Genomic DNA, 27,847 nt, shown 5'->3' on the forward strand with positions numbered 1-27,847 from the left:
TGAGCAGGAAGGGGTTAACCTGCCTGAGGGGCTGGTGGGGTTGGGGTAGGGGGCACTCCGAATTCTAGGGGCTCCAGGGGCAGGCATGGGACAGAGGACACCCTTTTGCTCCACAGTAAACACAGCCTTTGTTAAACAGGCTAATGGGCTGTTCCTCTACAATGCAGTAGCAAAACCACAGGGCAGATCCAGGCCTCCCTGGGAAGAAACAGCCCAGGAGAAAGGCTGCAGCCAGCAGAGAACTGGCCTCCACTCCAGGCACACTGGCCGGCTCTGTTATCTCAGTTCCTCTGTCTTGAGTGGCTGCTCCCACAGCCTCCTCTACCACCCCCACCCCAACTTCTCATGGAAGATCCTCTGGCTCACTGGAGAGTCTACTGCAGGCAGCCTACTCTATTGCTGGCCTTTTCTGAGCACCACACCTCCACCAGGGCGAGCCTGACTCACCACACTAAGGTCTGGCTGAATGGCCCACTGGCCAGGCAGATCCTCCTGAAGGCAGGCTGTCCCTTGATGTCCTATCTCCCAGCCATCAGGATCCTCTGGCTCAAGACTTCCTAGACAACAAAGCCAGGGTCCTGCCTTCTCTTCTGGACCAACCCCTGGCCTACTGCTTCTATGCTGGCATCTTCTGCTCCCAGGAGTGTCCCTTCCATAACCCAGATGAAAACTTCTTTCCTGAGTGTCCATGACCCTGAACAACTGCAAACCACGCCCAACACCTGGCCCAAGTAGCTCTCTTCCCACCTCAGTGCTGGAGCCTCAAGGGCCCAACTCTGTACCAGACACTGGGTTTAAATCCCAGCCTTGCCACTTTCTAGCAGGATTATGCACACTACTTACAAAGATGCTTTGTGCTTTCGTTTGTGTAGACTGGGAATAACAGCTCCTACCTCAGAGCTCTAGGAAGCAAGCCCTGTGGAACTCGTCACCGTGCTCTGTGACCTTTGCTGAGGGGCCCTTGTGGACAAGGTTTGACCAGGGAATGAGGGTGCTGAAAACATACTTGTCCTCTATCAGCCCCAAACCTTGAGGAAGGGCAGGAGACCAACCAGAGCCTTCCTCCAGCTGGGTCCCCTAGGGCTTCCTCCTCAAGTTCCCCTGCCCACCCACGACCCCTACCCTGCCCCACTCCAGAGGCAGTCAGGCACAGCAACACCCCCCCAAGGGCAATCACGCAGGACAGGGCTCTAGGGTGGAGTAGAGCTGGAGTTCTTTAGACAAACACAGGCTCTGAGTAGTTTCTTTTTCCTGTCCAACCCCAGCCCTGGGCTGGCTTTGAACCTCAACCCTCACATCTCAGTCTCCTGAGTAGCTAGGATAGCAGGCGGGAGCCACTGGGTGTGGCTTGGTACATTTCCTCCTCCTCCTTTTCTTCTTTCTCTTTCCTCCTTCTCCTTCCTCTTTTCTTCTCCCTCCCCCCCCCTTTTTTTTTGCCAGTCCTGGGAGCACTGTCCTTGGACTTTCTCAAGGCTAGAGCTCTACCACTTGAGCCTCAGCACCACTTCTGGCTTTTTCTGTGTATGTGGTACTGGGGAATCGAACCCGGGTCTTCCTGCATGCCAGGCAAGCACTCTACCACTAGGCCAAAGATGAGAACCAAGGCACAGGCCAACTTGGAGAGACAACTCCCAAGGCTCTGAGGAGGGGAGCGTGGAGGGGCCGGGCGCAGGGCGGCCGGGCGCAGGGTGGCAGGGGCGCAGGGCGCAGGGCGCAGTCCCGGCCGGGCCCCCGCCAGCCCCCGCCCGCCTCTCCCCCTCGGCTCTGGAGCCAAGTTCGCAGATCTTCCACAAGTCCTGGAGGAATCAAGCAGGCCGCGCATCTGAGGATCCGAGCCTCCGCTGTTTTCAAAACGAGCGCGGGCCCGGGAGGGGCTGAGGCCTGGCCCGTCCCAGGGCGGGCGACGACGACGACACGACGACGACGGAACCCGCCCGAGCGCGGCACGGGAGCCCAGGCGCCCGGCTGGAGTCGCCTCGCGGGGCACGGCAGGTGGCAGAGTCCGCCGCGCCGGCGCCCAGCCTGCGGGAGCTGCGGGCGGGGAGGGCGGGGGCGCCGCGGCAGTTCCCCGGGCTCCCCGGGGCTCGGGGCGCCCCAGCAGGGCGGTCACCGGCCTGGGCAGGCCGGGCTCCCCGATCCCCCGCCCCCCCCCCCCCGGCCCCCGCCCGTCCGCCCTCCCGGGACTCACCTGACCGGCCTCACCCACCCTCGTCCGCCCCGGGGGAGGCGCGCGAGGCAGCTCCGCCCCGCCGGAGGTCGACCCGGGCTCCAGCACAGCCGCCCGCGGCAGCCCCCGACCTCAGCCCGGCCAGCCAGACTCCCCCGAGCTCGGCAGACCGAGCTCTTCCGGCGCCACCTGAGCTGGGGGCAGGGGTGGGGCTCGAGGGACAGACCAGCTCCCCGCCCGGCGCCGCCGGGCCACCTGGGGCTCCCCCTCCCCACCAACGCGGCCCACCGCCTCCTCGGCTCCTCCCTACCCCGCCCTCGGTTCCGGGTGAGCAGGCCCCGTCCCTCCTCATCTCCCTTGCCCGGGTACCCAAGGCCACTCTGGACCGGAGCCTTTGCACCTGGCCCTCCAATGCCTTTTTCCATGCCAGGCATATTGTGGTGACTAGACTGCAGTCTCCACTGCCACCAACCCACCACCATGTCCTGCCTAGACAAGGCCGTACCCCACTAATTCACAGCCAGTCCTGGGGCTTGACCGCGGTGCCTGGGTGCTGACCCTGAGCTGTTGTGCTAAAGCACTCTACCACTTGAGCCACAGCTCCACTTGTGGCTTTTCAGTGGTTAATTGGGAATAAGGTTCCCATGGAAGCCAGGTGACAGTGACTGAAGCGGCTGAGATCTGAGGATGGTAGTGCAATGCCCTGGCAGGAAAGTCCACGAGACTTTACCTCCAATGAATCGTCAGAAAACTGCAAGTGGCTCCAACTGGTGGAGAGCTAGGCTTGAGCAGACTCCTGAGTTCAAGCCCCGTGAAGGGCCAAAGGAGCACTCTCCCGGCCTTTCCTGCCCAGGCCGGCTTCCACTCATCTTCCTCAGATCTCAGCCTCCTGAGTGGCAAGGATTACAGGTGTGAGTCATGGGGGCCCAGACCTACACCCTTCTTGTTCTTCCACATCTTGCATGGCGCACAAACACAGCATGCTGGGGGAGGGCATAGATGGTCTTGTTACCCCCGCCAGGTTAATCAGGACCAGGAGTGTTCAGACAGCTGCCCAGCCTCAGAAGGGGACTTCCCTCAGGGCTTGGAGGATCTTGAGCTACTAGCACTGGTGCTTGTCTTCCTGCCATCTTGCCTTACCACATCTCATCCCTTTCCCAGGCTCACTGCTCTCCCCCCCCCCCCCCCCCCGCAAAAAAGCTGTTTGTTCGGAGACCAGGTCCTGGCCATGGCAGTCTGGACCTTATATAGGCTACAGATGGCCCAGGACCAGTTCTGCCCAGAGCCCCCTCCCTGGTCTCAGTGAGCAGGAGTGGGAGTGGGTATGGAGGGGCTGGATGAGCTAGCAAGGCCTGTCATCTTGTCGACCTGTCAGCGCCTCTGCGGTCACCCGGCCCGCCTCCCCAATCACAGACAAACCCTACAATTAGTTTGGGCACTTTGCCAGGCCAGGGTGCCAGCCACCACTCACACATGACCACACATGTGGAGGTACACACCAGCCCAGAAGCTGACTGCAAGTCTCCCCAGCAGGGGTCTCGCCTCAACACCCAGAATTCCACTCCAGGACAATTAAGCCTGAGGGAGGTTCTCCAGATCAGGGCACTTGGGATGAGGCCTCTGGGTAGGGGGATATGAACAAGTCCCGCTCAGAACTGGACAAGCAAGAGCTGGTCAGAAGAGAGCTGTGTGGCAAAAGTGGGCAGGCTAGCCAATTAAACAGCAGGTAAAGCCCTGTTGGGCGAGCCGTAGGGAGGAAACACTGCTCTTGCCTTAGAGTGGAGGCAGTGACAGTGCCTGTGGGGAGGTGGAGAAGGTGCTCCGCTGCCTTCCTGCCCAGGAAGGAGCTCCTTGCTGTGTCTGGTCAGTTTGGCCAGGAGTTTGGACACACTACAATCTGGCCACGTGGAGGCCTTTGTGGAGTCTCCAGGTCTAGATACTAACTTTGGGAAAGGTGGAGTTGGTGCTCCATGGGGTTCTGCTGGGCAAGAGAGACAATTCTGAGGATTCTTGTGGTGTTCCTCTGCATCAAGCCTGATACCGGTGCAGAGGTGGGGCAGCCAAACCCCTTCACGCCCCCCAGCCTGTCTACGGAAACATCTCTGAGGCCGAAAGGGTGGGTGAGCCATGCTGGAGCCCCTCCCTCCCACCACCTGCTACTCACCCTTGCCAAGCTCAACTTAAAATAGCCTATCCCACTTGGTGGGCAGAAGACTTGCCCTAGTGTCAAGTGCAGGAGGCTGGACAGGGGAAAGTCCAAGCAGGGATGTTTTCCCCTCCCCCAGGGGAGTTGCCATCTTCTAGGCACAGGCCCTTGGCCTGTGAGCCACACGTTTCAAGTCTCCTTGGTTATTCCTCTCCACCCCAAGACAAATCTGCTCTCTGGTGTTTGTGGCTGTTCTCAAGACTCCAGCACTTGCCTAGTTTCAAGATCAGGACACTGCGAAGAATGAGTCAAGGGACTTAGCAGGACAATTGCCAATCACACAAAACCATATTTCCAGTCTCTTCCGAAGACTGCCAAAGCCTCAGCAACCACTTCGGAGGTAGAGGGAGCAGGGCTGACACTCCTCCGCAAGGCCCTGGCAGCTGCCTATGCCACCATCCCCTAGGTGTACCCCTTGTACCAGACACAGACAAGATTGGTAAACCCCAATCTGACAAATGAGCCAATACGGCCTTGCAAAAGTGGCATGCAGAGCATGACAGCCAGAAGCATTCCAGCCTCAGGAGCAGACTCTCCTTCAGTGACCCTGTAGGGTCCCTCAAAGGCTGTGTTGACACAGGTAACCTTCTGACACCAAGGCATTATTTTTCTTCCTCTAGCAGAGACAGGCTTCCACATGGGGCAGGTTCAGGTATGGAGATGTGAGATGGCCACTGTCTCCTCACCCAGGGCTCCATGTGGAAACTGCCAGCCAGTTATATCAGAGGGACCCAGGGGCCCTACTCCAGGTGCCCAGTCCCTGTACCCAGACAGATATGCCCTAGGCCAGGCTGCTGGGCAAATGGCAGAAGTGAAGTCAGAACTAAAGCTGTACCCAAGGGGCCTCCCTTCCTCTCCTTACAGCACAGTGCCAGACCCAACTGGCACCAGAATGGGGAACTGCTGGGTTTCAGAAGCCTCAGGAAGCTGAGGGAGAGTGTCCGGGCATTAAGCCTAGGCCTTGTCCTCAGGCATCTAATCCCAGTTCAGGTGAAGCCTTTCTAGTCCATAGCCTACAGTTCGTAGCTGCCGGCAGCTCGGGTGTGAACTTAACCAGTCCACTCTAGGGAAGGCTGCCCAGCACAGGGGAGTTAGATGGGCCAAGCTCTGTGTGTGTGTGTGTGCTGGTGGAGGAGGGAAGGGGGGGGATGAGCTTGAGCTACAGAGGTTCAGAACCAGCTCCAACTCTACATTAGCCTACTGGGCCCTTGGCCTCTATGAACAGCCTGCTTCATCCCTCTCTAGCCACCTGGACTCTGAGGCTTGAGTATAGTCATTGTCACAAGTCCATTCATTCCACAGAGCAGCGTAAGGAAGGTTCCAGGAGTCAAAGCCCAGCCCCACCCTTCAAATGCTCTACCTAACAGACAGAAGGCAGAAAGGCAGAAAGGCCAGGAGGGTGGCTGCTGTGCCAGACTGGCTCTCGGCCACACCTGTGGCCAGAGAATCCAGGACAAGGAAATGTCCTTGCCAGGTCAGCAGAGGGGAAAGGGGCCCACGGCCTGGAGGGGTGGGGTGGGGACAGGGGACAGGGAACAGAAGCATGAGCAGAGGATGTGAAACCATGGAGAGGAAGAGACAGAGGACCATGTGTGGTCTGGAAAGAAGAAAAGTAAACACTCAAGGCCCCCACACAACACATTGCCCCCCCCCCAATTAAAGGCCCAGTCCATTCTTCCCAGTCTGTAATTAGTCAGTGGTGCAGCCCCACCTCACCTACCACCCTGCTCCAAAACACAAACAGCTATTAGCCCTGAGGAAGAGGCTTACCAAGCCCTCACCCCTGTCTAGTCACCCACTGCCCTGACCCTGTATCCTCCTCAAAGGGGGGTGAGGCTAGGAGGACTGCTTCAGCCCCTCCATGGACTGGCCAAGTCTGTGCATGAGTTCTAATTCAGCTCATCTACTTCTTGCCACCCATCTAAGGCAAATTCTGTTATGGGAAGCTCTTGAGAGCAAGGCAGAAGGAAGACAGGATGCAACCAGAGAGCCAGGGAATGAAATTAAAAAAGGACTGCCTGCTGCAGGACAGTCCTCCGTGGGAGAACCTGCTGTCAGAAGAGGTCTGACCTAGCTCAGAGGCCCTGCACGGGGGGTGGGAGAAGCTTCTTCCCACCAGGGCTCCCTGTCCGTATTCCAAGTCTCTGGGGGGACCATCAGCATTAGTCCCAGGTTGTGGGTACTGGGCAGAGAACAGGACACAGTGATGTGTTCCCAGGACAGACAAAGTCCTGGTGGGGGAAGGGGACGGGTGCATGTGCCATATGGACCCCTCTCCAGGCTGCCAGCCCACCCCAGTGCCTTCCAATCCAATCTTTTCTGCTCCACTAGCCTGGGCCAGGGCCAAGCCTCTGTGCTTCTGCACTTGGCCCTTAGCTGGCAGCTCTGGCTCCCCGGTGTGGTCTCCATGTAGGCTTCTGGGCACATGGCCTCCCAGGGAGCCAAGGAGCCATGAGACCCAGGCAGCTAACCCAGCAATGGCTTCTCAGAGGGCTCTGTCTCTGGCTTCAATCTACCACCTCAAGACAAACTGATCGGGGCTAGGAAGGTGATGAGCTAGAGTGCTCGCCTAGCACGCACGAAGTCCTAAGTTTGAGTTCTCAGTACCATATACATGGAAAAAGCGCTCCAGTGGTAGAGCGCTAGCCTTGAGCACAGAGAGGCTCAATGGAGGAAACATACAGGTGTGGCCTGGGCTCTGCGAGTAGTTGGACAGTGAATTATTTGGGGCTGACAGGTGGTTTAGGTTTCAAACTGAAGACCTCGGGGATGTTTCTAATCAGCCTAATCCATATCCATGCAAACTAGGAATGTAACCCATTCAAAGTGTCCATGAACCTGGATATCCAGGGTGGCCTCAAGAGGCTCTTACGTCAGATTCTAGAGGGGGAAAAGGTCTTCTGGCTGGGACCATGCTTCCCTCACAGGTGCCAGGGACTACTCCAGGAGCAGCAGAACCCGCAGGGGCCCAACCTTGGGGACCTCTCCAACCATAATGAGTCCCCACCCTGCCGGGACTGGTCTGAGTAGTAGTCAGAGCTGTACAGACTTGTCGGCCCCTCCCTTCCAGGGCTCCCAGCCCACAGCCCGGAAGTGGATCCCTCTCCCACGGGCTGCCTCCTGCCTCCTCCTAGGGTGGCTGGACACGGCTGGATAATCCAAAATAATTCCTCCCTGGCAGGCTGCCGGCGGGGGAGGGGGACTCACATTCCAAACCCTTGTTTTTCTCAGTAACTTCCCTCAGTTCTTAGGGCCAGGAACCCAGGGCCAGACCTTCAGATTTTCCTACTATGAGATGGCAGGGGAAAGTCTGTGAGACAAGGGGTAGGTGTGGCAGAGACCTGTAGGTCTGTTTTCCCTCAGTCTTTTCTAGTAATTTCTTAGAGCATGGTCTGGGAGTAGGTTCTGTTGTACAGCTTCCACCTCTGGGTAGTCTGGCCTTCCGACTTCCAAGGTGTGAGTGAGGTAGACAGTTCTGAGAGAGTTCAGCTTCAAAGTGCTCAGAACAACTAACTTTTTTTTTTTTTTTAATTTTTTGCCAGTACCAGGCCTTGGACTCAGGGCCTGAGCCCTGTGCTTGGGTTTTCTCAAGGCTAGCGCTCTACCACTTGAGCCACAGCACTACTTCTGGTTTTTTCCTGCGTATGTGATACCGAGGAATCGAACCTGGGGCTTTGTGCTTGCTAGGCAAGCACTGTACCCCTAGACCACGCTCCGGGTCAAACCAACTAACTTTAGACAAGTGAAGGCCTCAAGAGCCCCCAGGCCCCAGAACGTTCTACTAGCTCGCAGCCTGGCCTTACCCCAAGCCCTAACCACCATCCCCACAGTGGCCGCAGACCCCTCCTTCCTCTCCCAGAGATCTGGAAAGAGAAGTCAAATGACGTGGCAGGAAATTAAGGGACTTTCGAGCTCAGGGACCCCTGGAGCGGGTAGACAACCCGCTAGAACCGCTCAGCTTGACCACAAAGGAGGCTGCAAGCCCCCATCCAGGAAGACTTCCAGAGAGCATGTGGAGGTGAAGGGCCCGCAGGTGGCGCCGAGCCGCAGCGCTGAGCACCCCTTCCCCGGGCCCGGGGTCACCAGGTGCTGCGCCAGGCCTTCTCCACGCCCGGCGCCGGGCGCCCGGGGATGGGAGGACTGCTGGGGCCCGGCCCCTGGGGGAGCCCTGGCGTCTGCGCAGGCTGAGCCTGGGGTGGCGGGCCCGGCCGGGGCTGCGGCCCCTCGGTGCACTGATTCGTCGCAGACGAGATGGGGGAGTGAGCAAAAAGGAGGGGCCGGAGACCGGAGGAGGTCCGACGCGACTTCCTAGGGGAAGGCCGCCGTCCCCGAAGCTCTAGACCCCCAGGCTTGGCCGACACCCGAAGGCTGGGGGGCGGGGGCGGCCAGGCCCAGCCGGATGCACCGACGGCCAGGACGGCGGCGCCGGAGGGACCGACGGCCGCGGACGGCGGCGCAGGCCCGTGCCGCCCTCCGCGCGGCGGAACTACCCCAGGACCCCGCGCCAAGGCGCGGCAGGCCCAGGCCAGGCGGCGCAGACGGCGACCCCAGCCCCCTGCCACGCGCCCCGCAGGCCCAGTCCCCGAGTGCCGTACCTGCTTGTCGGCCGCCGAGGCTCGATGGCGCCCGGCCCCGCTCCGCGCAGCGCAGCGGCCCGCGCCGCTGCCATGGAGACAGGCCTTTGTGTGGCCAAGGAGGGGCCGGAGCGCGGGAGCCGAGCGGCGGGCCCCGCCCCCGCCGGGGGAGAGGGAGGGCGGGAGGAGGGGGACGGCGAGGGCGGGGAGGGGCGCAGGGGAGGGGCGCGGGAGAGGGCGGGCCCCGGCGAAGCCCCTTCCCGGGAGCCCCGCGGCCGCTCGCGCGCCCTGCGTGGCCGGGGGTCGACACCCGGCGAAGCCCGGCCCGCCCTAGCGCTGCCCTCGGGCGCCCCGCACAGCTGGAGCCGCTTCCACCTGGGCACCGCGCAGGATCAGCAGGGGAGCCCGCAGCTCGGGCCCTGGAGGGTGGCCGCGCTGGGCTCTCCGAGGCGGGGGGAGGAGCCACCTTCCCTCCGCTGGAAACTGGCTTGCCACCCTTGCCATTTCCGGGGCGGGGGTGGGGAGGTGCCGCTGGACCTTGACTCCCCCGGGAACGCCGGCGACACTACTTCCCAAGGAAAGAAGGCACCTGGGAATCCCCTGACCGCTCCCGCAGCCTGCTTGCCCTCCCTCCTGCTCCCCTGGTCCAACGCTCAGCCCTCCAGCCCCGCAGAGTCCACTCGCCCGCCTCCCAGCCTGCCAGCCTGTCCTGATTGCCTAGCTGTGAAGAGAGGTGCCAGAGAAGCCAGGGTAGCTCCGGCGGCCTTCGCCACCAACAAGTTGGCAGGGGCAGGGTTTAGCCTGTCCCCCTGGGAAGTCTGCCTCCTCCTTATCCTGGCCCTCTTCTGCAGATGGTCTACTTGTGTTTCTTCCTCTACTCTCCTCACTCTGGAGACCTGCTCCAGTAGGTGAACTAAGGCACATCTTCCATTTGTCTGCCTCCCCCACCCTAGTGGCCAGGGCTCCCTGAGTCCACATCTTTTGTCCCCTTGAATCCCCTTTGCCACCCCTGAGGAAGACTCCAAAGTTACTGAGCTTTAAAAAGTTATGAAGAGCCAGGTGCTGGCGGCTCCAGCCTGTAAGTACTAGCTAGTCAAGGATTTGAGGGCCATGGTTCAAAGCCAGGCTGGGCAGGAGAGGCCGTGAGACTCCTATGGTCTTGTGTCATACAAGAACATGTTAATACCACAGATGTGGAAAGGCCACTATCCTAATGTGAAGGCCTCTGAAAACAGAAAGCAGGAAGCTGGAGGGTGACCTCATGACCTCCACTCAGCCCTCCCTGACTCCCTGATGACTGTTCACAGCCCTTGTCAACCTCTCCGGCTGGAAGCCCTGCCCTTCTGAGAGCCTCAGTGACCACAGCAGCCACTACTTAGCTTCTGTTCACCCAGGTGTCCTGTTCATGGGGGCCCCTAGTTCCAGGAGCCTCTTCCTCCCTTCCTAGGAGACCCAGTGCAGGAGATGGGGGAGGGAACTGAACGAGTAAGAACAGATCTAGCAGCTCAGAGCTGACCTGATCTTGGGAGAACAGGAGATGGAACAGGAGGCCCCCAGCTGTGTACTATGCTCAGTAGCCTGAACAATTCCTTTGGAAAGTTGGAACTTGAATTTGGTTCTTAGACCTCTTGGCCATTCTGACATCTTGGACAATTTCTTTGGAAGAGGGTTCTTAGGAAGAGGGACCACAACTCTAGGGGAAAAGACCCTGTACTCCAACATGCTTCCATCTTGGATTGTGCTCTGAAGTACTAACTTCCAGTACGAGTACTGTCCCAAACCCCACTGTAGTGTCCTGAGGATGGCCAGCTGCCAGAACCTAGAAGCCTACAGGGATCTGGCTGTACACCATGGTACTTAAGGTTCCTGCTTCGCAGGGCTTCCCGCCTTTCAAGGCCCTTCAAGGGTGGAATCACAATGGTGACCTTGGTGTAGAGATCTTCAGGGGCTAAGGGCCAGCATCACACTACCTCAGGCTGGGAACACTAAAGCCAGAGCTCCACCATGCCTGTAGCCCCAAGTGTTCCGGCTGAGTGCCAACTATGAGTGAAAAAAAAAAGGGGGGGGGGCGGGAGTTTGGCCTAGTGGTTAAAGTGCTTGCCTAGCATGCACGAAGACCCGGGTTCGATTCCTTGGTGCCACATACATAGAAAAAAGCCGGGAGTGGTGCTGAGGCTCAAGTGGTAGAGCTCTAGCCTTGAGAAAGTCCAAGGACAGTGCTCAGGCCCTGAGCTCAAGCCCAGGACTGGCAAAAAAAAAAAAAAAAAAAAAAAAAAAAAAGATGCCACATCTCTACAGACCCTTTAAAGATAAGGCCCTTGGTGGAGAGGAGGACACTTCTGAGCCAGATGGTCACGCTGCCTGGAGCTGGGCTTCCACCTCCACCTGTGTCTACCTACAGACACATCCTTGGACACAGCGCTGGACTGATCTAGCTCAAGTGCCTCCCTCACTCTTCCTTTGCCTTGGTTTCCTCACTGCAAAATGGGCACAGCAACAAGCTGACGTAGGCCAAAGTCAGGGGTGGGAACAAATCATCAAGTTATAAGAACACTGGACTAGCACCCTCACTGCGTCAAGGAGACTCATCAAGGCCTGGAAAGTCAGGCAGTATTCACTCTACCTCTCCTCACTTGAGTTTACCATCCAAAGGGGCCAAGGAACCAGCACAGGTATAGCAGTGCTGCCTGGAGGCTTCAGAAGCACAGCCCTTCATCAGACTGCTTTGCCAGCAACTCTTTTAGACACCAACAGGGCACAGAGCTTAGTCTGCAGCACCCACCACTCTGCCCCAGCTGTAGCAGGGTCTAGTCACTCAGGAGTTGGAGGGTCTAAGTGGTCAGGAGACCTACCCACAAGTTCACAGCACATCATACTTAGCTGGCCTGCCTGCAGTTCTGGGCCCACACCTCAAATACATAGCCCCCAGAGGTCTAGACAGTGCCCCCACCTAGGGCTGTACAGTGACAACACTGAATCTCATGGGGCCAGGCCTGGAGCACTGCATGAGCATATATCTGGAAGTGGCACATATCAGAGGGACCTTACCCAGGATTTGATCATTTGCAAGGAGTCAATAGGAGCCAGGGAGACGAGATTTAAGTTAGACCATAAAACCCCTCAGGTTGGGGGGGGGGAGATAGGTAAGGGGAGGAGAGACAGCTGGTATATACCCCTTGTCCTGAATGAATGCATCTGGTGTCTAGTGGGGTGTTCCAGGAAAGGATCAGAACCCTGCAGGAGCCCTTCCCCCACAGCCAGACAGGCCGAGCCTGCTCACCGAGCAGAAGTGCCAGGCACCACACCTACCCTAGCAAACAGTGCAGTGTGGACTGAGGTCCTTACCAGGTAGCCTGTGCCCTCCTGACTGGCTGTGAAAAAAATTTTTCTCTTGTTCTTAAACTAGGCTGGGATGGGGAAGGAGAAAGACCAGACCTGGAAGCATGTAAGCTAAAGGGCACATCAAACCGCAGGGGTGATGTGGAGACAGATGGACGCCAACAGGGGCATGCTGAGTGTGCCCACATCACAGAAGGCTCCCAGCCCACCTCTATCCCCAGGGCTATGGCAGTGAAAGGAATGGAAGGCCCAGCGTGGTCAAGCTCTGCCAGTACAGAATTTCCCCACAGTCAGGGAACAGGCTGTGTTCCGAATGTCATGTTTACTGCCAGGACAAAGGTGGTGCTGGGAGGGGCCCACAGCCCAGTTAGGGAGCCAAGGATGAGGCTTGCACTTGGCAAAAGCCTACCCACAAAGGACAGGGAGGCCTGGCCAGCTCCTGTCCCTGTGATCACTCCCTAGGGAGGGCACAGGACAGTCTGTAGGTCCTTGGGCAGGGAGCAGATGACAGTCTTGATGTACAGCTGTGCCCGCTGCAGTGTTACCTCCTTCACAGGGAGCTGGTGACATTGTGCCCGTACCTGGAGGGGCAATGGCCATCAGAGGCAGTGTGCTAGGGAGGGAACAGGGGAGTGGTGGTTGGGCAGGGCAGGGAGGCCTCTCACCAGCTTCTCCCGAAGTTTCAAAACTAGGTCCACAACCTCCACCTCAGACTTGTCCTTCATCCAGGCCTCAAGGTTCTGCAGAGGAAAGTGTGAGGGGGCAATAGTGGGCAGGTACTCTAACACTTCAATCATGTCCGTCGCCCCCGCCCATCCTGATCATTTTCAAGTCAGGTCTTGTTTTTTGGCTGGGTTGGCCTGGAGGATGAGCCTCCTGTTTAAACATCCTGAGTAGCTAGAATGACATGCGCATACCAGCATGCCCCATAGTTTCACAGTTATTTACCCAGGAGGGCTTCCAACCATAATCCTTCTGATCTCAGCCTCCTCAGTAGCTAGGGTTATGAGCACAAGCCACAGTATTTATGGTTTTCTGGGGACATTTTAGCTTCTCCTCAGACACCCTCCCTACCCTCAACCAGTGCCCATCCCCCTCTTGCTCTCCCTCACCGCCTCACAAATTGCCTCCAGATGCAGGGCTTCCAGCTTCTGAGCCATCTCTTTGTGTCGCTGCCGGTACCAGCCATCAAAATGGGGTGACTTAAAAAACCGCCTGTAAGTAGTAAGAGGCGGCTGCAGTTGATCCAGTAGGACAAGGAGGCAGCCCTGGAGTCCACACCCGCCGTCTTCCCACCTGTAGAGGCCTAGCCAGTCGCCCTTAAGGATGCAGGTGAGCTGGGGTCCAGCATGCTCCAGGCTACGCAGGAATTCATCCTGGCGGAAGGGGCGGATCTGGGGGGGACTCTTAAGAAGGGGACCAGGGAGTCTTAGGTGAGGCCCGGTGCTTGGGAACATGGCCGCAGGCTTTGCCTCTGGTCCAGCTGAGGCCTTCCTCCCAGGATGGATGGGTCTAAAGATCCCTGCCCCACCCCTCACAGGACAAATCTCTGGACATTCTACCCAGATAGAAGGCACTGACCCCCATCTGTGGCCCTTCTGTTCCCTACCCTATAAGGAACACCTGGTAAGTACGGGGATGAACTTGAGCTCTGTGGCTAGTGCATCACGGCCCCCCGCCCCCACCCCCACTTTGTGAGGATGGGTATCTGCTCCAGGCCTTCCCTTCTCTGCGATAAGGAGGGAATCTACCCTTCTCAGACCCCGACAGACTCCACCTTCCAGGGCGTGATGCTCTTCTGCAGTGGCATGAGGCTGGTCATGTAGTGCTCCTGGGGCAGGGACGAGAACAAGCCCAGGCCTCAGCCCACTGTCCCTGCCTTGGCTGACACCGACCCCTCCCGACAAGGCCCCTGTTGACACCGTGCCCTGCCAAGCCTCACCAGGGGAATGATGAAGCTCTGAGTGAGCTCCAGGAGGCGTTGCCTGAGCAGGGCGCTCTGTGCATCCCAAGGTCGTTTCTTATGAAACCCCTGCAGGAAGTGGCAGAGGGTGAGCACAGCCAATGGCACCACCGCCCAGGGCCAGGCCCCAGCAGCCTGTACCTTGAGTAGCCGTTTGAGTAGTGCCTTGTCCCGGTGGAGGTGGGCCGTGTAGGAGGTGTAAAGGCCTGTTAGGAGGGCAGAGCTGTAGCAGGTCTGGGCCTCCATCCCACAATCCTGCAGCTCTGCTGATGGGTGAGGGTAGGTAGATAATATGCCTACAGCTCTACTCCTTTGGCCGAACGTGGACCTGTCATTCTACTCAACTCCAGATTGGAAGACAGTGCCTGCTCACGACAACAGTCCCCACTCTAGTCCTGGGTAGGGATCGGGGGTTCTGAGTGGAAGGAAAGAGGGGTCAGGAGGTCTGGCTGTCACTACCAGGGGATTCACCAAGTGCAAGAGAGGCTCCCCTACAGCAGAGAAGGCTTCAGCCTTAGAAGGGCACAGACCTGGCTTGGTGTCCAGGGTCTTGAGCCTTGAGGGCTTTTTCAGCTTGATCTGCTTAGGAAGGTCCCCTGTGAAACATACCCAGTGTCCAGGCCTCAGTGCCATAGCTCTGGTCATGTCCATAGGCTAAGAGGTCCTAGGGCTCAGGCCCTCCCCACAAAACCCCAAGTCAGAGAAGGCTTCAAGAGCACCTGGACCCCTCACCTGACATCCTGGGCTCCCCAATTCGTAGGACATGGGGCCAGTGCTGGAGTGTTTTGATAAAGAAAGGGTTTGTGACTCCCAGGACCACGTTTGGTCTAGAGAGAGAGAGAGAGAGAAAGAGAAGAAGCAGAGAGAGGCTGAGGAGTTGGTGTGGGAGGTAGGTGTGGAGGACGTGCACTTACGGGGCCTGTGTGCGGGTTGTGAGTTCCTTGAACTCGCTGTCATGGACAGTGAAGTAGGGGCGGAAGTCGCAGCAGAACTTGAGGGGCTGCAAGCAGCTGTGGGATGGGGAGCAGGGAACAGTAAGTGGAGGCAGCCCAGTCGAGCCAGGATCATCTAATGGAGAAGTGCATACCTCGTGAGGGCTAGTACCAGCTCTGAAGACATGTCAGGTGAGGGTGCCAGAACCACGAGGGGCTCCCCAAGAAGCATGAGCTCCCACAGCGTCTGCACATGGGTCAACACAGGCCGGAAACACCTACAGCGGCAGTGAGAACTCTCAGGCGGGGCTGAGGCCTCCGGCACTGGCCCTGCTTTCCTACTCCTTTCCCCAGGTAGGCACGTGGCTCTCAGGTGCACAGGCACTCTGGTGAGCACAAAGCACAGTTGGAAGACACTGGCAAGGAGAGTGGTTTGAAGGTCTCTCAAGGTCATCAGAGCTATCCTGTCTTCAACAGATCACCTAAACTAGGGCTGGCCCTGGGAAGAGGGGACTTTCACCTGGACCTTGACTATGAGAGGCTGACAGTAATGCTGCAGCCCTAGAACTTCTACAGTGGCTTCCCATCAGACCCTAGTTGTTCTCCTGCAAGCTTCCCCACAAACCATGGCTCTGGCTCTTGCGGGGACCATCAGTGAGACAGGGTACTCAAGGCCCAGGCTCCCTTGAAGATGCCTAGAGAGGCAGAGAGGGAGAGCCTCAGGCAGCCATTTGAAGTCTCCTCTGGAATCTTCCTACTCACTGTAGTCATCCCCTGTGAGTTAAGATACTGCGCCCATGTTTCCTCTTCTACAGAACTGTCCCTCAAAGGGATGACCCAAAAGTGACTCAAGTTTGTCAGCTCTTCCCCGCTCTGCATCATACACATGCACATGACAACTGGTCGGCTTCTCCAAAGTAGCTTGAAAACCATACAGTGTTTACCTGAACAGGTCCAGTTCATGGACACTGGCAAGGACCCTGGGAGCTGGCAGGAGGTTCTGTCCGATGGAGGGAGAGTAGATCCAGGCGGAGGTTGAAGTTTGCACCTGAGGAAATCCTTCCACCCGTACCCATGCCCTGCCCCTCCCTTCTACCCAGCACAGGTTCTGCCACTGATGCGTCCGCTGCTCTGCCTTCCTGTCTACCTGTCTTTGGGGCTGCAGAGGTGGGGTGGCACCACACAGCCCAGGAGAAGCACTCAAAGTCCAGATCCCTCTGCCCCCCAGAACCCACCTCTTGGTCACACTGCTTCGGAGGACTGGATTCTGAACTGTCCACCTTGGATGGGATGTGCACCTGGGAAGGAAGAAATATAGCTGCTAGGGGAATAGAGTGTCTCTGAGCACCTTCCAAGTAGTGCTGGCTCCTCAGCTGGCTCTCACCTGGATGACAACTCCCATGACAGGTAGATTCAGGGTCTGCCCAGGAATAGGGGCTGGCCATTGATCGATTTCATTACAAACTGTGGACACAAAGAAAAGATGTCTACTGAGGACAACTCGGGGTGACAGCTGAGATAATGAGACTTCAATGGTCATGTGAACAGCAACTCACCTGCTTCCAGGCAGGGTGCTAGCTTCTCAAAGTACTCAGGGGCAATCAGGCTTAGCAGGGACTGGAACAGCCGTACAAAGGGCAAGCGGGACACCAACACCAAAGACTGTGGTAACATAAGTCCAGTTAAAGTAGGAAGCTCCAGCTGTAACCCTTTGCCACTCAGGGTCCTAGAGTGACTCTGATGGCACACTTACAGAGTTAGCCCGGACAGCACATCCCACCAACCCCATGGAACCGCTGCCTCAGAGTGGCCAACTCAAACTCCAGGATGATGAGACAGGAAAGCCCGGTGCCTGCATCATAATGCGGGGGAAACTTCCAGATGACAGCAGGATGGGGCTGGACCTGGGGCTTTCAGAAGGAAATGTAAGGCAAGATTTCTGGAATGATCTTCTCAGTGGCCAAACAGCTTCTTGCCTAAGTTCCAAACTGAAATTGTCCTAATTCGGATAGTTTGAGAGGCCACGGAGCAGTGAGGAGGAGGGCTGTTCTAGGTGTAGGAAGGGATGGCTCTTGAGTGCTAAGCGACACATGGAAGGGACTGTGAGAAGTGCTGTGGAAGTGGCTCTGCCCCAGATCTGCTGCCCGAGAAGACCACAGAGGACTCCTAGCCAGCCCCACCGTCGGAGGCCTGCCAGTTCCCACTTCATAACACCACCCAACAGTGGCTGGCAGGCACCTCACCTTCTGGAAGTAGCCCCTCTTCACAGAGCTATCCTTCACCTGCCTGAAGTACACGTAGCCAAGGTAGTGTGCTGGCTCCCTCTGGAAGGAGTGCAGTATTAGGCCCCATCCAAGCCAGCTGGCTCGGATCAGGGCCAGGAGGGACAAGAAACAGACTGCTGAAGACCGAAGCCTGAGATACAGAAACCCCAGGAGCCTCTGCTGCTGTGCTCGAGAGTATGTCCTCACTGAATGCTTGAAGGACCTCCCAGTGTTGGATGTGTGGGTCTTTTCCTCGGAACGTGGGCAACCCCGCACTAGGAACCCTGTCCTGACACACTGACACAGGGATGGGAGTCCTGGGCGGGAGCCTGGAAGGCCCTGCGAGCATCTGCTTATCATTCACCCTGTAGATCCAGCTAGGGAGGGGTCAGAGAGCCAACGAAGGAAATACAATATGCAAGACCCCACAATGGATTTCCCCTCTGTAGGACCAGCAGTGGCGTGGCTGGCAACCATCGGTGACCCTGGAGTGGCCCCGATCAGCACCTCTCCTGCCACACAGGCCACAGGAGTGTGAAAGAGCTACTCACACCAGCCGAGGGTCCTTGGGAGAAAGGAAGAAGACGCAGGTCAGAGGAGTAACCAAACACTCACCTGCAGTGCCACAGGGGCCTTGCTGTTGTAGTGCCTGTCATCGGCATGCCAGGGACTCCTTTGCCCTCCACACTGACGCATGCGAAAACTAAACTGAGTATCTCCAAGGCAGCCTGGAAGGAGGCAGCCCTGTTACACATCAGGGCTAGGAGCCCCTGCCACCATTGAGGCAGCCTGGGAAGGAGGCAACCTCATCACATATTTTTGTTAGGGCTGGGAGACTCTCCTGATATTGTGGGGGTCAGGGGGAGAGTGCTCCATAGATCTAGCCTTTGTTGGCATAAATACCCATCAGTGGGATCCCTGCCTGAGGGTCTCTTTTCCAATGGACTCTGGTCTTGATCCTCTAAACCTGACCTGAGAATCATCAGTATGGACTCAGCACACAGAGAAGCACCTTCAATTTTCCTATGGGAACCTTGCTCAGTTTGCCTGCGACAGGAGACCAGACATGGAAACAGACATGAGGTGGAGGAGCAAGGTAGGTCTGGCCCCTGGTAGCCAGGATGGTAATAAGAAAGAGACCATATGGTTGGTTCCTCAGCCCAGAGACTGTGACTCTGGAGAAGCTGGCTGCTCTGCTACAGCTCCCACCAGTGCTCTGTGTCCCATGATGGCATGCATGTTGCTACCCTGGGCTTCATCTCCTCTCCACTTGCGCCCCCCCCCCCCCCCAGTCCCAGAGCCTGCATCCAGGCCACAAGGTGCAGGGTCACTTACCTGAATGGGAGTCAGGAAAGGACAGGTAGCAAATGCTGCTTTTCTGAAATATACAGAGCCCAGTGAGGGTCAGCCCACTCCCGGAGTACATCCACTCCCAAGACGGCCAGGACCTACCTCCTTGTCAGTGAGCTGGAAGTCACTTGGGTACACCAGCTGCAAGAGAAGACAAAGTGCTCAGTGACACTGCATGTTCCTGATGCAGTACCTCTGGGGAGGTGAGTAAGCAGGGGCCAAAGGTGCTATCCTCTTCCTGGCCCATCCGGCACCCTCTTTTCTCTACATTCCACTCTCTTGTTCCCTTTTTCTTTTTTTGTGGGTCATGGGGCTTGAACTCTAGGCCTGGGTGCTGCCCCTGAGCTCTTCAGCTCAAGGGTACCACCCTATCCCTGGAACCACAACCCCACTTCCCATTTTCTAGTGGTTAATTGGAGATAAGCATCTCCCAGCCTTTAGTGCCCAGACTGGCTTTGAACCACAGTCCTCAGATCTCAGCCTCCTGAATAGCTAGGCTTACAGGCGTGAGCCACCGTGCCCAGCTTCTTATTCCTTAGGGATCATCTCTTTTCACTCCTTTGTTGCAGGGGCCCATCTCAGAAGGAGGTGGTACAACTGGGTGGGTGCCTCAGCTCCTTTCACACATGGCTACCTGGTCAAATCTTGCCACCTCTCAGTCTGTGGCCAATCTGGATCATCCTTGCCTCTACCAGCCCAAGAAGTATTTTAGTTCTCCATGGCATCAGAGGGGCAGTCTCAGAGCTCATCGCCTGGAGTGGTCATAGAGACCACCTGCTAATACCCACCTCCCTCACTCCCTCTCTGGCCAGAGTGTCTTCACATCTTTGCCACACAAGAGCAGCTTCTTGGCAGGCCCTCTCAACTTGCCCTTGTTAATTATCCTCATCTCTCCTCTTTCCTTCCCATCCAGGGTCTGTACCACACCTGTGAATGATAACTGGACAGACACTCTAGCCCTGGGGAATTTACAGTTAGCTTAAACACATAACTTAGCACGTATTCTAAAATAGCAGCTTCAGTGCTGTAGGATCTGGCCATGCTGGGCCGGCACAGCTAAAACCCAGGCTCAGTAATTATACTAGCAAGTGGCCTTAATAGATTTCCCTACAGGATGCTGAACAGACAGTGGGCCTAGAATCTCCTAGCCTGGCTCTTCCAAGAAGTGGTGGTGCCTAGAACCTAGTGGAGGCTTTCCTTCTCACTGTCTGATTGTCTATGGTAAGGGTTCTGCCAGGCTGAAACAAGCTTTCTGGAGTAGCAGAACACTCAAGAAAGGTTGAACCATTATGCCCTGGATGAAGAGTCTTTGGCTTAGGCTGGCCACTGAGTCTTTTTTTCATCTCTTCAGCTGCATGCTAAGCCTCTTCAAGGCAGTGACTTAGCTGGGTATTGGTGGTTCACACCTGCAATAGTTACTCAGAAGGCTGAGATCCAAGGAGAAATGTCTGCACGACTCTTATCTCCAAATAGCCATCAAAACGCCAGAAGTAGACTCGTGGCTCGAGTGATAGAGGGTCATCATTGAGTGAAAAAGCCCAGGCCCTAAGCCCAGTAACCCCAGTAACAGCACACACAACACACACACACACACACACACACACACACACACACAGATTATTTTCTGGTTCCTTATTCTGCTTTTCATTATCTGGCAGGCAACAAATCCTCCCAAGTATATTCGTAGAACATGCAAAAACACATTTGTAAGGCATACCAGCAAAGGGAGGTATGGTTAAATTTAAGTATGAGCCTGACTAGATTAAGGAGTGTGTAGGAAACTAGTAAAGCACTACTTCTGGGCATATGTAGAGGTGTCTCCAGAGAAGATTAGCATGTAAGCCTCTGGATTGAGTGAGAAATAACTTCAGTTTTCTTGTGCCTCAGTGTCTTCCATTCTCGTTGGCTTTTTTGCCATAAGGTCTTATTCTTTCTCACTTGAGACACTCTGTATAGGTCACTGTTTCTGGCCACTCAGTTATCCATGAGTAAGACAGACACGGTGACTTTTGCCCAGAAAAGGGTATTTCTAGACAGTAGTAGTCTTTACGGTGTGGCCTGGTAATCTCTGGGTTTCATGGCATCCTGCTATCCCCATGTCTTCTCTCCTCTCATGTTCCTACTGTGTTCCAGAGATTTTTGATTTGTACTATGGTGGCAGACTGAATTTGGAAGATAACATGAAAATCCAGCTATCTTTTATTTTCAGTCCAGCATTAGCAAAGGTTTATGAAAATGTCAAATGAGGGCTGGGAGGGTGGCCTAGCGGTACACTGCCTGCCTACCATGCACAAAGCCTTGGGTTCAACCGGTACCACAAACACAGAAAGAGCTGGAAGTGGTGCTGTGGCTCAAGCGGTAGAAAAGCTCAAGGACAGTGAGTGTCCAGGACCTAAGGTCAAGCCCCGAGAAAGGAAAAACCAAACCCAACCTGGAGGCCCCGAGGGCTCACTCCTGTACTCCTAGCTATTCCCGAGGCTGAGATCTGAGGCTGGAGGTTCAAAAGAAAAGCTCCCATGAGACTCATCTCCAACCACCTACTCAAAAACCCAAAGTGGCCGCTGCGGCTCAAGGGACAGAACGCGAGCTGAAAATAAAAAGGCTCATGGACAGCACCCAGGCCCCGAGTTCAAGCCTCACAACCAACAGGGAGGGGAGAGGGGGAGGGGGAGGGAGAGGGGGAGGAAGAGGGAGAGAGGTAGATGGGGAGGAACAGGGGGAGAGGGAGATGGGGAGGAAGAGGGGGAGAGGAAGAGGGGGAGGGAGAGGGAGAGAGGGAGGGAGGGAGGGAAAGAGAGAGATAGGATACCAATGATTCCACGCTGGTCAGACACAACTGGAGAAAGACCAGCTGGAGAGCTGGAGAGCCGAGGGCGGTGGGAAGGAAGGCCTCGAGGAAGCAGGGGAGGAAAGCGCCAGGGGGGCGCCGGGGAGGAGGTGGGTGGGGAGGGGGGAGGAGGGCGGGGAGGAGGAGGGCCGGGGAGGGGGGAGGAGGGCAGGGAGGAGAGGGGAGGGGTGGGGAGGAGAAGGGGGAGGAGGGCGGGGAAGGGGGAGGAGGGCAGGGGGAGGGCAGGGGGAGGAGAGCGGGAGGAGGAGAGCGGGAGGGGGGAGGAGGCGGGCGGGGAGGGGGCGGAGGCGGGAGGGGGGAAGGGGGAGGAGGCGGGCGAGGGGGAGGAGGCGGACGGGGGAGGAGGGGAGGGGGAGGAGGCGGGGGGGGGGAGAGGAGGAGGGCGGGGCGCGTCCGCTCACCTCCAGAGCCTGGCCCAGCTCCAGGTCGAAAGTGACGACGCACACGCACTCCAGCCAGGCGGAAAAGCGCTCCCAGGGCGCCGCCGGAGCCTGCGCTTCGCGGTCCGGAAGGGCGGGCCCGCCTGGGCCCGGGTCGCCGCCGGCCGGCCGAGGCCCGGCGCTCTTCCGCGCCTCCATCGCGGTGGCGGCGCGTTGCTGGGGAACGCGGGTGCCCGCCGCCGCCGAGTCCAGCGCGTGACGGCCGACCGCGCACGCCCCCTGGCGCCGGGGCAGCGCCAGCGCGGGGCGGGGCCGAGCGCGCCTGCGCAGAGCGCGCCAGCCCGAAGGCGCACGCGCGGGCCGGGGCCAGCCCGAGGGCGCACGCGCGGGCCGGGGCCAGCCGGAACCCGCGAGCGGACTTCCGGGCGGCGGCCGACCCGGGCTCCGCGGGAGGACTGGGGCGCGGGTTGGGACGCGAGCTGCGCGGCCGGCAGCGGGGCCGAGCCCTCCGTTCGTCCTGCGCGAGACGGTGGCAGCGCCGCGTGCCTCCCTCCGCTGCTGGTCCCGGGCGGCTCTGCGGAGAGGCTGGCTCGCGGAGCTCCGCGCCCGGAGTCTCGAGGGGCGCCGCGGGGCCGGCGAGCGCCCCACGCTTGGGTCGGGAGTCCCGCGGCCTAGGCTAGTCCAGCCCGCGCAGCGGCGTTGATTTAGCACCTTTCCTGCTCGCTCGCGCCGTGGGCGGTTCGATACATTGATGCCAGGGTGCCGCCGTGACCTGTGAAACAATGTACGCAATGACAAGTCTGTGAAACACAGTAGCCCCCGCGGGCCAGAACCGGGCTGGAAAGCCGCGACCCGGAGCGCTTGCTCGGCCTGCTTGAGCTGTGCTTCCAGCGCCGTTTTCCGTTATTAACTGGAAACGGAGTCGTGCAGACTTTTCTGCCCTGGCTAGCTTTGAACTGCGGTATATCTCATCTCAGTAGGAGTATAGGCGTGAGCTCCGGGTGCCTGGCTTACAACCTGGTTGATGTGTTGCTGGGGCTTGATATTCAAGATCTGGGCACTGTCCCTGAGCTTTTTCCTCTTAAGGCCAGCGCCCTACGACTCGAGCTCCACTCCCAATATTCCTGTGGCTAATGGAGTTGAGAGTCTCACAGACTGAAGCCGGGCGCGGTGGCTCACGCCTGTAATCCTACCTACTCAGGAGGCTGAGATCTGAGGATCAAGGTTCAAAGCCAATCCAGGCACAAAAGGATCTGAGACTCATCTCCAAGTGGGGCTTGACTCAGGGGTAGGGCTGCAGCCTTGAGCTGAAGAGCTCAGGGACAACGCCCAGGCCAAGTTCAAGCCCCTTGACCCACCCACACACACAAAAGAGAGTCTCTTGGGCCCGGAGTTTGGCCTAGTGGTAGAGTGCTTGCCTAGCATGCACGAAGACCCGGGTTCGATTCCTTGTTACCACATACTTAGAAAAAGCCAGAAGTGGTGCTGAGGCTCAAGTGGTAGAGTTCTATCCTTGAGAAAAATCCAAAGACAGTCCTCAGGCCCTGAGCTTGAGCCCAGGACTGGCAAAAAAAAAAAGTCTCACCGACTGGCCTGCTAGGGCTTGCTTGCTTGCTTTCTTGCCTCCTGGGGCTCGAACTCCTTGAGCTCTTCAGCTCCAGGATACCTACCCTTGAGCCACAGCCCCACTTCCATGTTCTAGTGATTAATTGAAGATAAGAGTCTCTCGGCTTTGTATTGTTTGTATTGCCCGAGCTGGGTTTGAACCTTGATCCTCAGATCTCAGCCTCCTGTGTGTTTCTCTCTGCTGGGTTTACAGTCATTAGCCACAACCATGGCCAGATTGCGTCTTCCTGAGGATCACCGGTGAGCTTGCAGCTGAGAGGCAATACGCAGACGAGTGGCACAGGTGCTGAGATATTCACTGCATTTCCACTTCTTGTCGCAACGTTTTCCACGATTCATGCTGCTACCAGAAATAATTCTGCTTTTAGAGATTAATTTGAACTTTTTGTTTCTGCCTGAGCCTGGAACTCCAATTCGGTATGTGACGCTCTCGCTCACAGCCCAGCGCTTCACCACCTGAGCCACGCCCCAACCCCTGCATTTATTCTAATTGAAGTTAAAGGAGCACCTATTTGATTTGCAAAGACCACGGGGGCGCCCTGCGGTGCTAGGTGTAGTGGCTGCCAGCGAAGGAGGAGGCCGGAAGCAGGGGGGCACGGGGGCGGGGCCTCGGGGCGGGGGCGGGGCGGGGCGGGGCGGGACCGCGGATGTCCACTCAAGAAGCTCGGCCCCGCCCGCTAGTGCAGGACCGAGAAACCCGTGCAGGCGGGCGCGTGCGCCGGCGTGCTCCTGCCCGGGCCGCGCGCACGCAGCCCAGCCGAGGCTCCGCCCTCGGTGCGCGCGCGCTCGCGCCGCCGCCGCCATTTTGGAGCGATCCGTGCGCCGCCCGCGGCCCCCAGGCGGTGCGGTCCGCCGGCCGGCCGGGCCTGAGTCCCGAGGCTCCGCGCCCGCGGCCGGGCCCATGTGCGCGCAGCCCGCCCCAGGCTGTTCGGGCTTTGCCTCCGCCCGCGCCTGGGCCAACAACGAGCCGCCGCGACCTCAGGCCCGCGGGGCAGGTGAGTGCGGCCGCCCACGGGCAGCTTCCTCAGGCCCGACCCGGGGACGGCCCGGCGGTCACCCCTCGTCCGCCTGTGCCCGGCGTCCTCGCCTGCCACCCGCCTGGGCCCTGCCTCAGTGTCCTCCTGTCAGTGTCCTCCTGTAGTCAGTGCTCTCCTGTCAGTCAGTGTTCTCCTGTCAGTCAGTGTCCTCCTGTCAGTCAGTGTCCTCCTGTCAGTGTCCTCCTGTAGTCAGTCAGTGCTCTCCTGTCAGTCAGTGTCCTCCTGTCAGTCAGTGTCCTCCTGTCAGTGTCCTCCTGTAGTCAGTCAGTGCTCTCCTGTCAGTCAGTGCTCTCCTGTCAGTCAGTGCCCTCCTGTAGTCAGTCAGTGTTCTCCTGTCAGTCAGTGTCCTCCTGTCAGTCAGTGTCCTCCTGTCAGTCAGTGTCCTCCTGTCAGTGTCCTCCTGTAGTCAGTCAGTGTTCTCCTGTCAGTCAGTGTCCTCCTGTCAGTCAGTGTCCTCCTGTAGTCAGTCAGTGCTCTCCTGTCAGTCAGTGCTCTCCTGTCAGTCAGTGTCCTCCTGTAGTCAGTCAGTGTCCTCCTGTCAGTCAGTGCCCTCCTGTAGTCAGTCAGTGCTCTCCTGTCAGGCAGTGCCCTCCTGTCAGTCAGTGCCCTCCTGTCAGTCAGTGCTCTCCTGTCAGTCAGTGCTCTCTTGTCAGTCAGTGTCCTCCTGTAGTCAGTCAGTGCCCTCCTGTCAGTCAGTGTCCTCCTGTCAGTCAGTGTCCTCCTGTAGTCAGTGTCCTCCTGTCAGTCAGTGTCCTCCTGTAGTCAGTGCTCTCCTGTCAGTGTCCTCCTGTCAGTCAGTGTCCTCCTGTCAGTCAGTGTCCTCCTGTAGTCAGTGCTCTCCTGTCAGTGTCCTCCTGTCAGTCAGTGTCCTCCTGTAGTCAGTCAGTGTCCTCCTGTCAGTCAGTGTCCTCCTGTCAGTCAGTGCCCTCCTGTAGTCAGTCAGTGCTCTCCTGTCAGTCAGTGTCCTCCTGTCAGTCAGTCAGTGTCCTCCTGTCAGTCAGTGTCCTCCTGTCAGTCAGTGCCCTCCTGTAGTCAGTCAGTGCTCTCCTGTCAGTCAGTGTCCTCCTGTCAGTCAGTCAGTGTCCTCCTGTCAGTCAGTGTCCTCCTGTCAGTCAGTGCCCTCCTGTAGTCAGTCAGTGCCCTCCTGTCAGTCAGTGTCCTCCTGTAGTCAGTGCTCTCCTGTCAGTCAGTGCTCTCTTGTCAGTCAGTGTCCTCCTGTAGTCAGTCAGTGTCCTCCTGTAGTCAGTGCTCTCCTGTCAGTGTCCTCCTGTCAGTCAGTGTCCTCCTGTAGTCAGTCAGTGTCCTCCTGTAGTCAGTCATTGTCCTCCTGTCAGTCAGTGTCCTCCTGTCAGTCAGTGTCCTCCTGTAGTCAGTCAGTGTCCTCCTGTCAGTCAGTGTCCTCCTGTAGTCAGTGCTCTCCTGTCAGTGTCCTCCTGTCAGTCAGTGTCCTCCTGTAGTCAGTCAGTGTCCTCCTGTCAGTCAGTGCCCTCCTGTAGTCAGTCAGTGCTCTCCTGTCAGTCAGTGTCCTCCTGTCAGTCAGTCAGTGTCCTCCTGTCAGTCAGTGTCCTCCTGTCAGTCAGTGCCCTCCTGTAGTCAGTCAGTGCTCTCCTGTCAGTCAGTGTCCTCCTGTCAGTCAGTCAGTGTCCTCCTGTCAGTCAGTGTCCTCCTGTCAGTCAGTGCCCTCCTGTAGTCAGTCAGTGCCCTCCTGTCAGTCAGTGTCCTCCTGTAGTCAGTGCTCTCCTGTCAGTCAGTGCTCTCTTGTCAGTCAGTGTCCTCCTGTAGTCAGTCAGTGTCCTCCTGTAGTCAGTGCTCTCCTGTCAGTGTCCTCCTGTCAGTCAGTGTCCTCCTGTAGTCAGTCAGTGTCCTCCTGTAGTCAGTCATTGTCCTCCTGTCAGTCAGTGTCCTCCTGTCAGTCAGTGTCCTCCTGTAGTCAGTCAGTGTCCTCCTGTCAGTCAGTGTCCTCCTGTAGTCAGTGCTCTCCTGTCAGTGTCCTCCTGTCAGTCAGTGTCCTCCTGTAGTCAGTCAGTGTCATCCTGTCAGTCAGTGTCCTCCTGTAGTCAGTGTTCTCCTGTCAGTGTCCTCCTGTCAGTCAGTGTCCTCCTGTCAGTCAGTGTCCTCCTGTAGTCAGTCAGTGCCCTCCTGTCAGTCAGTGCTCTCCTGTCAGTCAGTGTCCTCCTGTAGTCAGTGTCCTCCTGTAGTCAGTCAGTGCTCTCCTGTCAGTCAGTGCTCTCCTGTCAGTCAGTGTCCTCCTGTCAGTCAGTCAGTGCTCTCCTGTCAGTGTCCTCCTGTCAGTCAATCAGTGTCCTCCTGTAGTCAGTGTCCTCCTGTCAGTCAGTGTCCTCCTGTAGTCAGTCAGTGTCCTCCTGTCAGTCAGTGTCCTCCTGTAGTCAGTCAGTGCTCTCCTGTCAGTCAGTGTCCTCCAGTCAGTCAGTGCTCTCCTGTCAGTCAGTGTCCTCCTGTCAGTCAGTGTCCTTCTGTAGTCAGTGTCCTCCTGTAGTCAGTCAGTGCCCTCCTGTCAGTCAGTGTCCTCCTGTCAGTCAGCGTCCTCCTGTAGTCAGTCAGTGCCCTCCTGTCAGTCACTGTCCTCCTGTCAGTCAGTGTCCTCCTGTCAGTCAGTGTCCTCCTGTCAGTCAGTGTCCTCCTGTAGTCAGTCAGTGCCCTCCTGTCAGTCAGTGTCCTCCTGTCAGTCAGTGTCCTCCTGTAGTCAGTCAGTGTCCTCCTGTAGTCAGTCAGTGTCCTCCTGTCAGTCAGTGTCCTCCTGTCAGTCAGTGTCCTCCTGTCAGTCAGTCAGTGTCCTCCTGTAGTCAGTCAGTGTCCTCCTGTCAGTCAGTGTCCTCCTGTCAGTCAGTGCCCTCCTGTCAGTCAGTGTCCTCCTGTAGTCAGTCAGTGTCCTCCTGTAGTCAGTCAGTGCCCTCCTGTCAGTCAGTGTCCTCCTGTCAGTCAGTGTCCTCCTGTAGTCAGTCAGTGTCCTCCTGTCAGTCAGTGTCCTATCAGTCAGTGTCCTCCTGTAGTCAGTCAGTGCCCTCCTGTCAGTCAGTGCCCTCCTGTCAGTCAGTGTCCTCCTGTCAGTCAGTGTCTTCCTGTCAGTCAGTGCCCTCCTGTCAGTCAGTGTCCTCCTGTCAGTCAGTGTCCTCCTGTAGTCAGTCAGTGTCCTCCTGTCA

At 57.7% G+C, this 27,847-nt stretch overlaps 3 protein-coding genes across 14 annotated transcripts in view; 1 reads left to right on the top strand and 2 right to left on the bottom strand.

Moving 5' to 3' along the window:
* Plxnb2 (plexin B2) overlaps nt 1–9,051 on the bottom strand; it is a 29,717-nt gene extending 20,666 nt beyond the window's left edge. The window contains exon 1 of the mRNA XM_090328944.1: nt 8,969–9,051. The gene's annotated coding sequence lies outside the window, so the exon portion shown is untranslated. The remainder of the gene's footprint in view (nt 1–8,968) is intronic.
* A 3,538-nt stretch (nt 9,052–12,589) lies between these two features.
* Nucleotides 12,590–22,266, bottom strand: Dennd6b (DENN domain containing 6B). 4 transcript variants are annotated; one of them, XM_090328961.1, is made up of 20 exons: nt 22,045–22,266; nt 18,898–18,936; nt 18,781–18,823; nt 18,061–18,173; nt 17,425–17,505; nt 16,738–16,843; nt 16,566–16,645; nt 16,417–16,479; nt 16,126–16,181; nt 15,337–15,459; nt 15,164–15,259; nt 14,982–15,076; nt 14,780–14,845; nt 14,391–14,455; nt 14,229–14,318; nt 14,064–14,117; nt 13,583–13,692; nt 13,399–13,501; nt 12,952–13,026; nt 12,590–12,867 (listed from the first exon to the last, which is right to left on the bottom strand). In XM_090328961.1, exons 1-20 carry the CDS (start codon nt 22,219–22,221, stop codon nt 12,745–12,747), a joined length of 1,758 nt encoding a protein of 585 aa, XP_090185087.1. In that variant the 5' UTR covers nt 22,222–22,266; the 3' UTR covers nt 12,590–12,744. The 4 variants fall into 4 exon arrangements, 3 of the variants coding, with proteins under 3 accessions (XP_090185087.1, XP_090185089.1, XP_090185088.1); XM_090328963.1 differs by having other exon boundaries at nt 16,285–16,479; XR_016534642.1 differs by having other exon boundaries at nt 12,779–12,867; nt 13,399–13,488.
* Ppp6r2 (protein phosphatase 6 regulatory subunit 2) overlaps nt 18,343–27,847 on the top strand; it is a 79,685-nt gene continuing 70,180 nt past the window's right edge. For 8 of the 9 annotated variants that reach the window (XM_090328948.1, XM_090328958.1, XM_090328955.1 and 5 more), the window contains exon 1: nt 24,455–24,644. The gene's annotated coding sequence lies outside the window, so the exon portion shown is untranslated. Of the gene's footprint in view, nt 18,542–23,842; nt 24,067–24,454; nt 24,645–27,847 lie in introns of those variants that run through there. The other variant, XM_090328949.1, reaches the window with a different exon arrangement.

Source organism: Megascapheus bottae, chromosome 2 (assembly GCF_031878675.1).
Source record: "Megascapheus bottae isolate mThoBot1 chromosome 2, mThoBot2.hap1, whole genome shotgun sequence".
Lineage (NCBI taxonomy): Eukaryota > Metazoa > Chordata > Mammalia > Rodentia > Geomyidae > Megascapheus > Megascapheus bottae.

Coding starts and splice junctions, on each gene's coding strand:
- Dennd6b (XM_090328963.1), bottom strand. CDS start 22,221: ATGGAGGCGCGGAAGAGCGCCGGGCCTCGGCCGGCCGGCGGCGACCCG. Junction 15,460..16,125: donor CATGAACTGGACCTGTTCAG/GTAAACACTGTA, acceptor CTGCCGCTGTAG/GTGTTTCCGGCCTGTGTTGA. Junction 13,027..13,398: donor TGGAGGCAATTTGTGAGGCG/GTGAGGGAGAGC, acceptor TTTCCTCTGCAG/AACCTTGAGGCCTGGATGAA.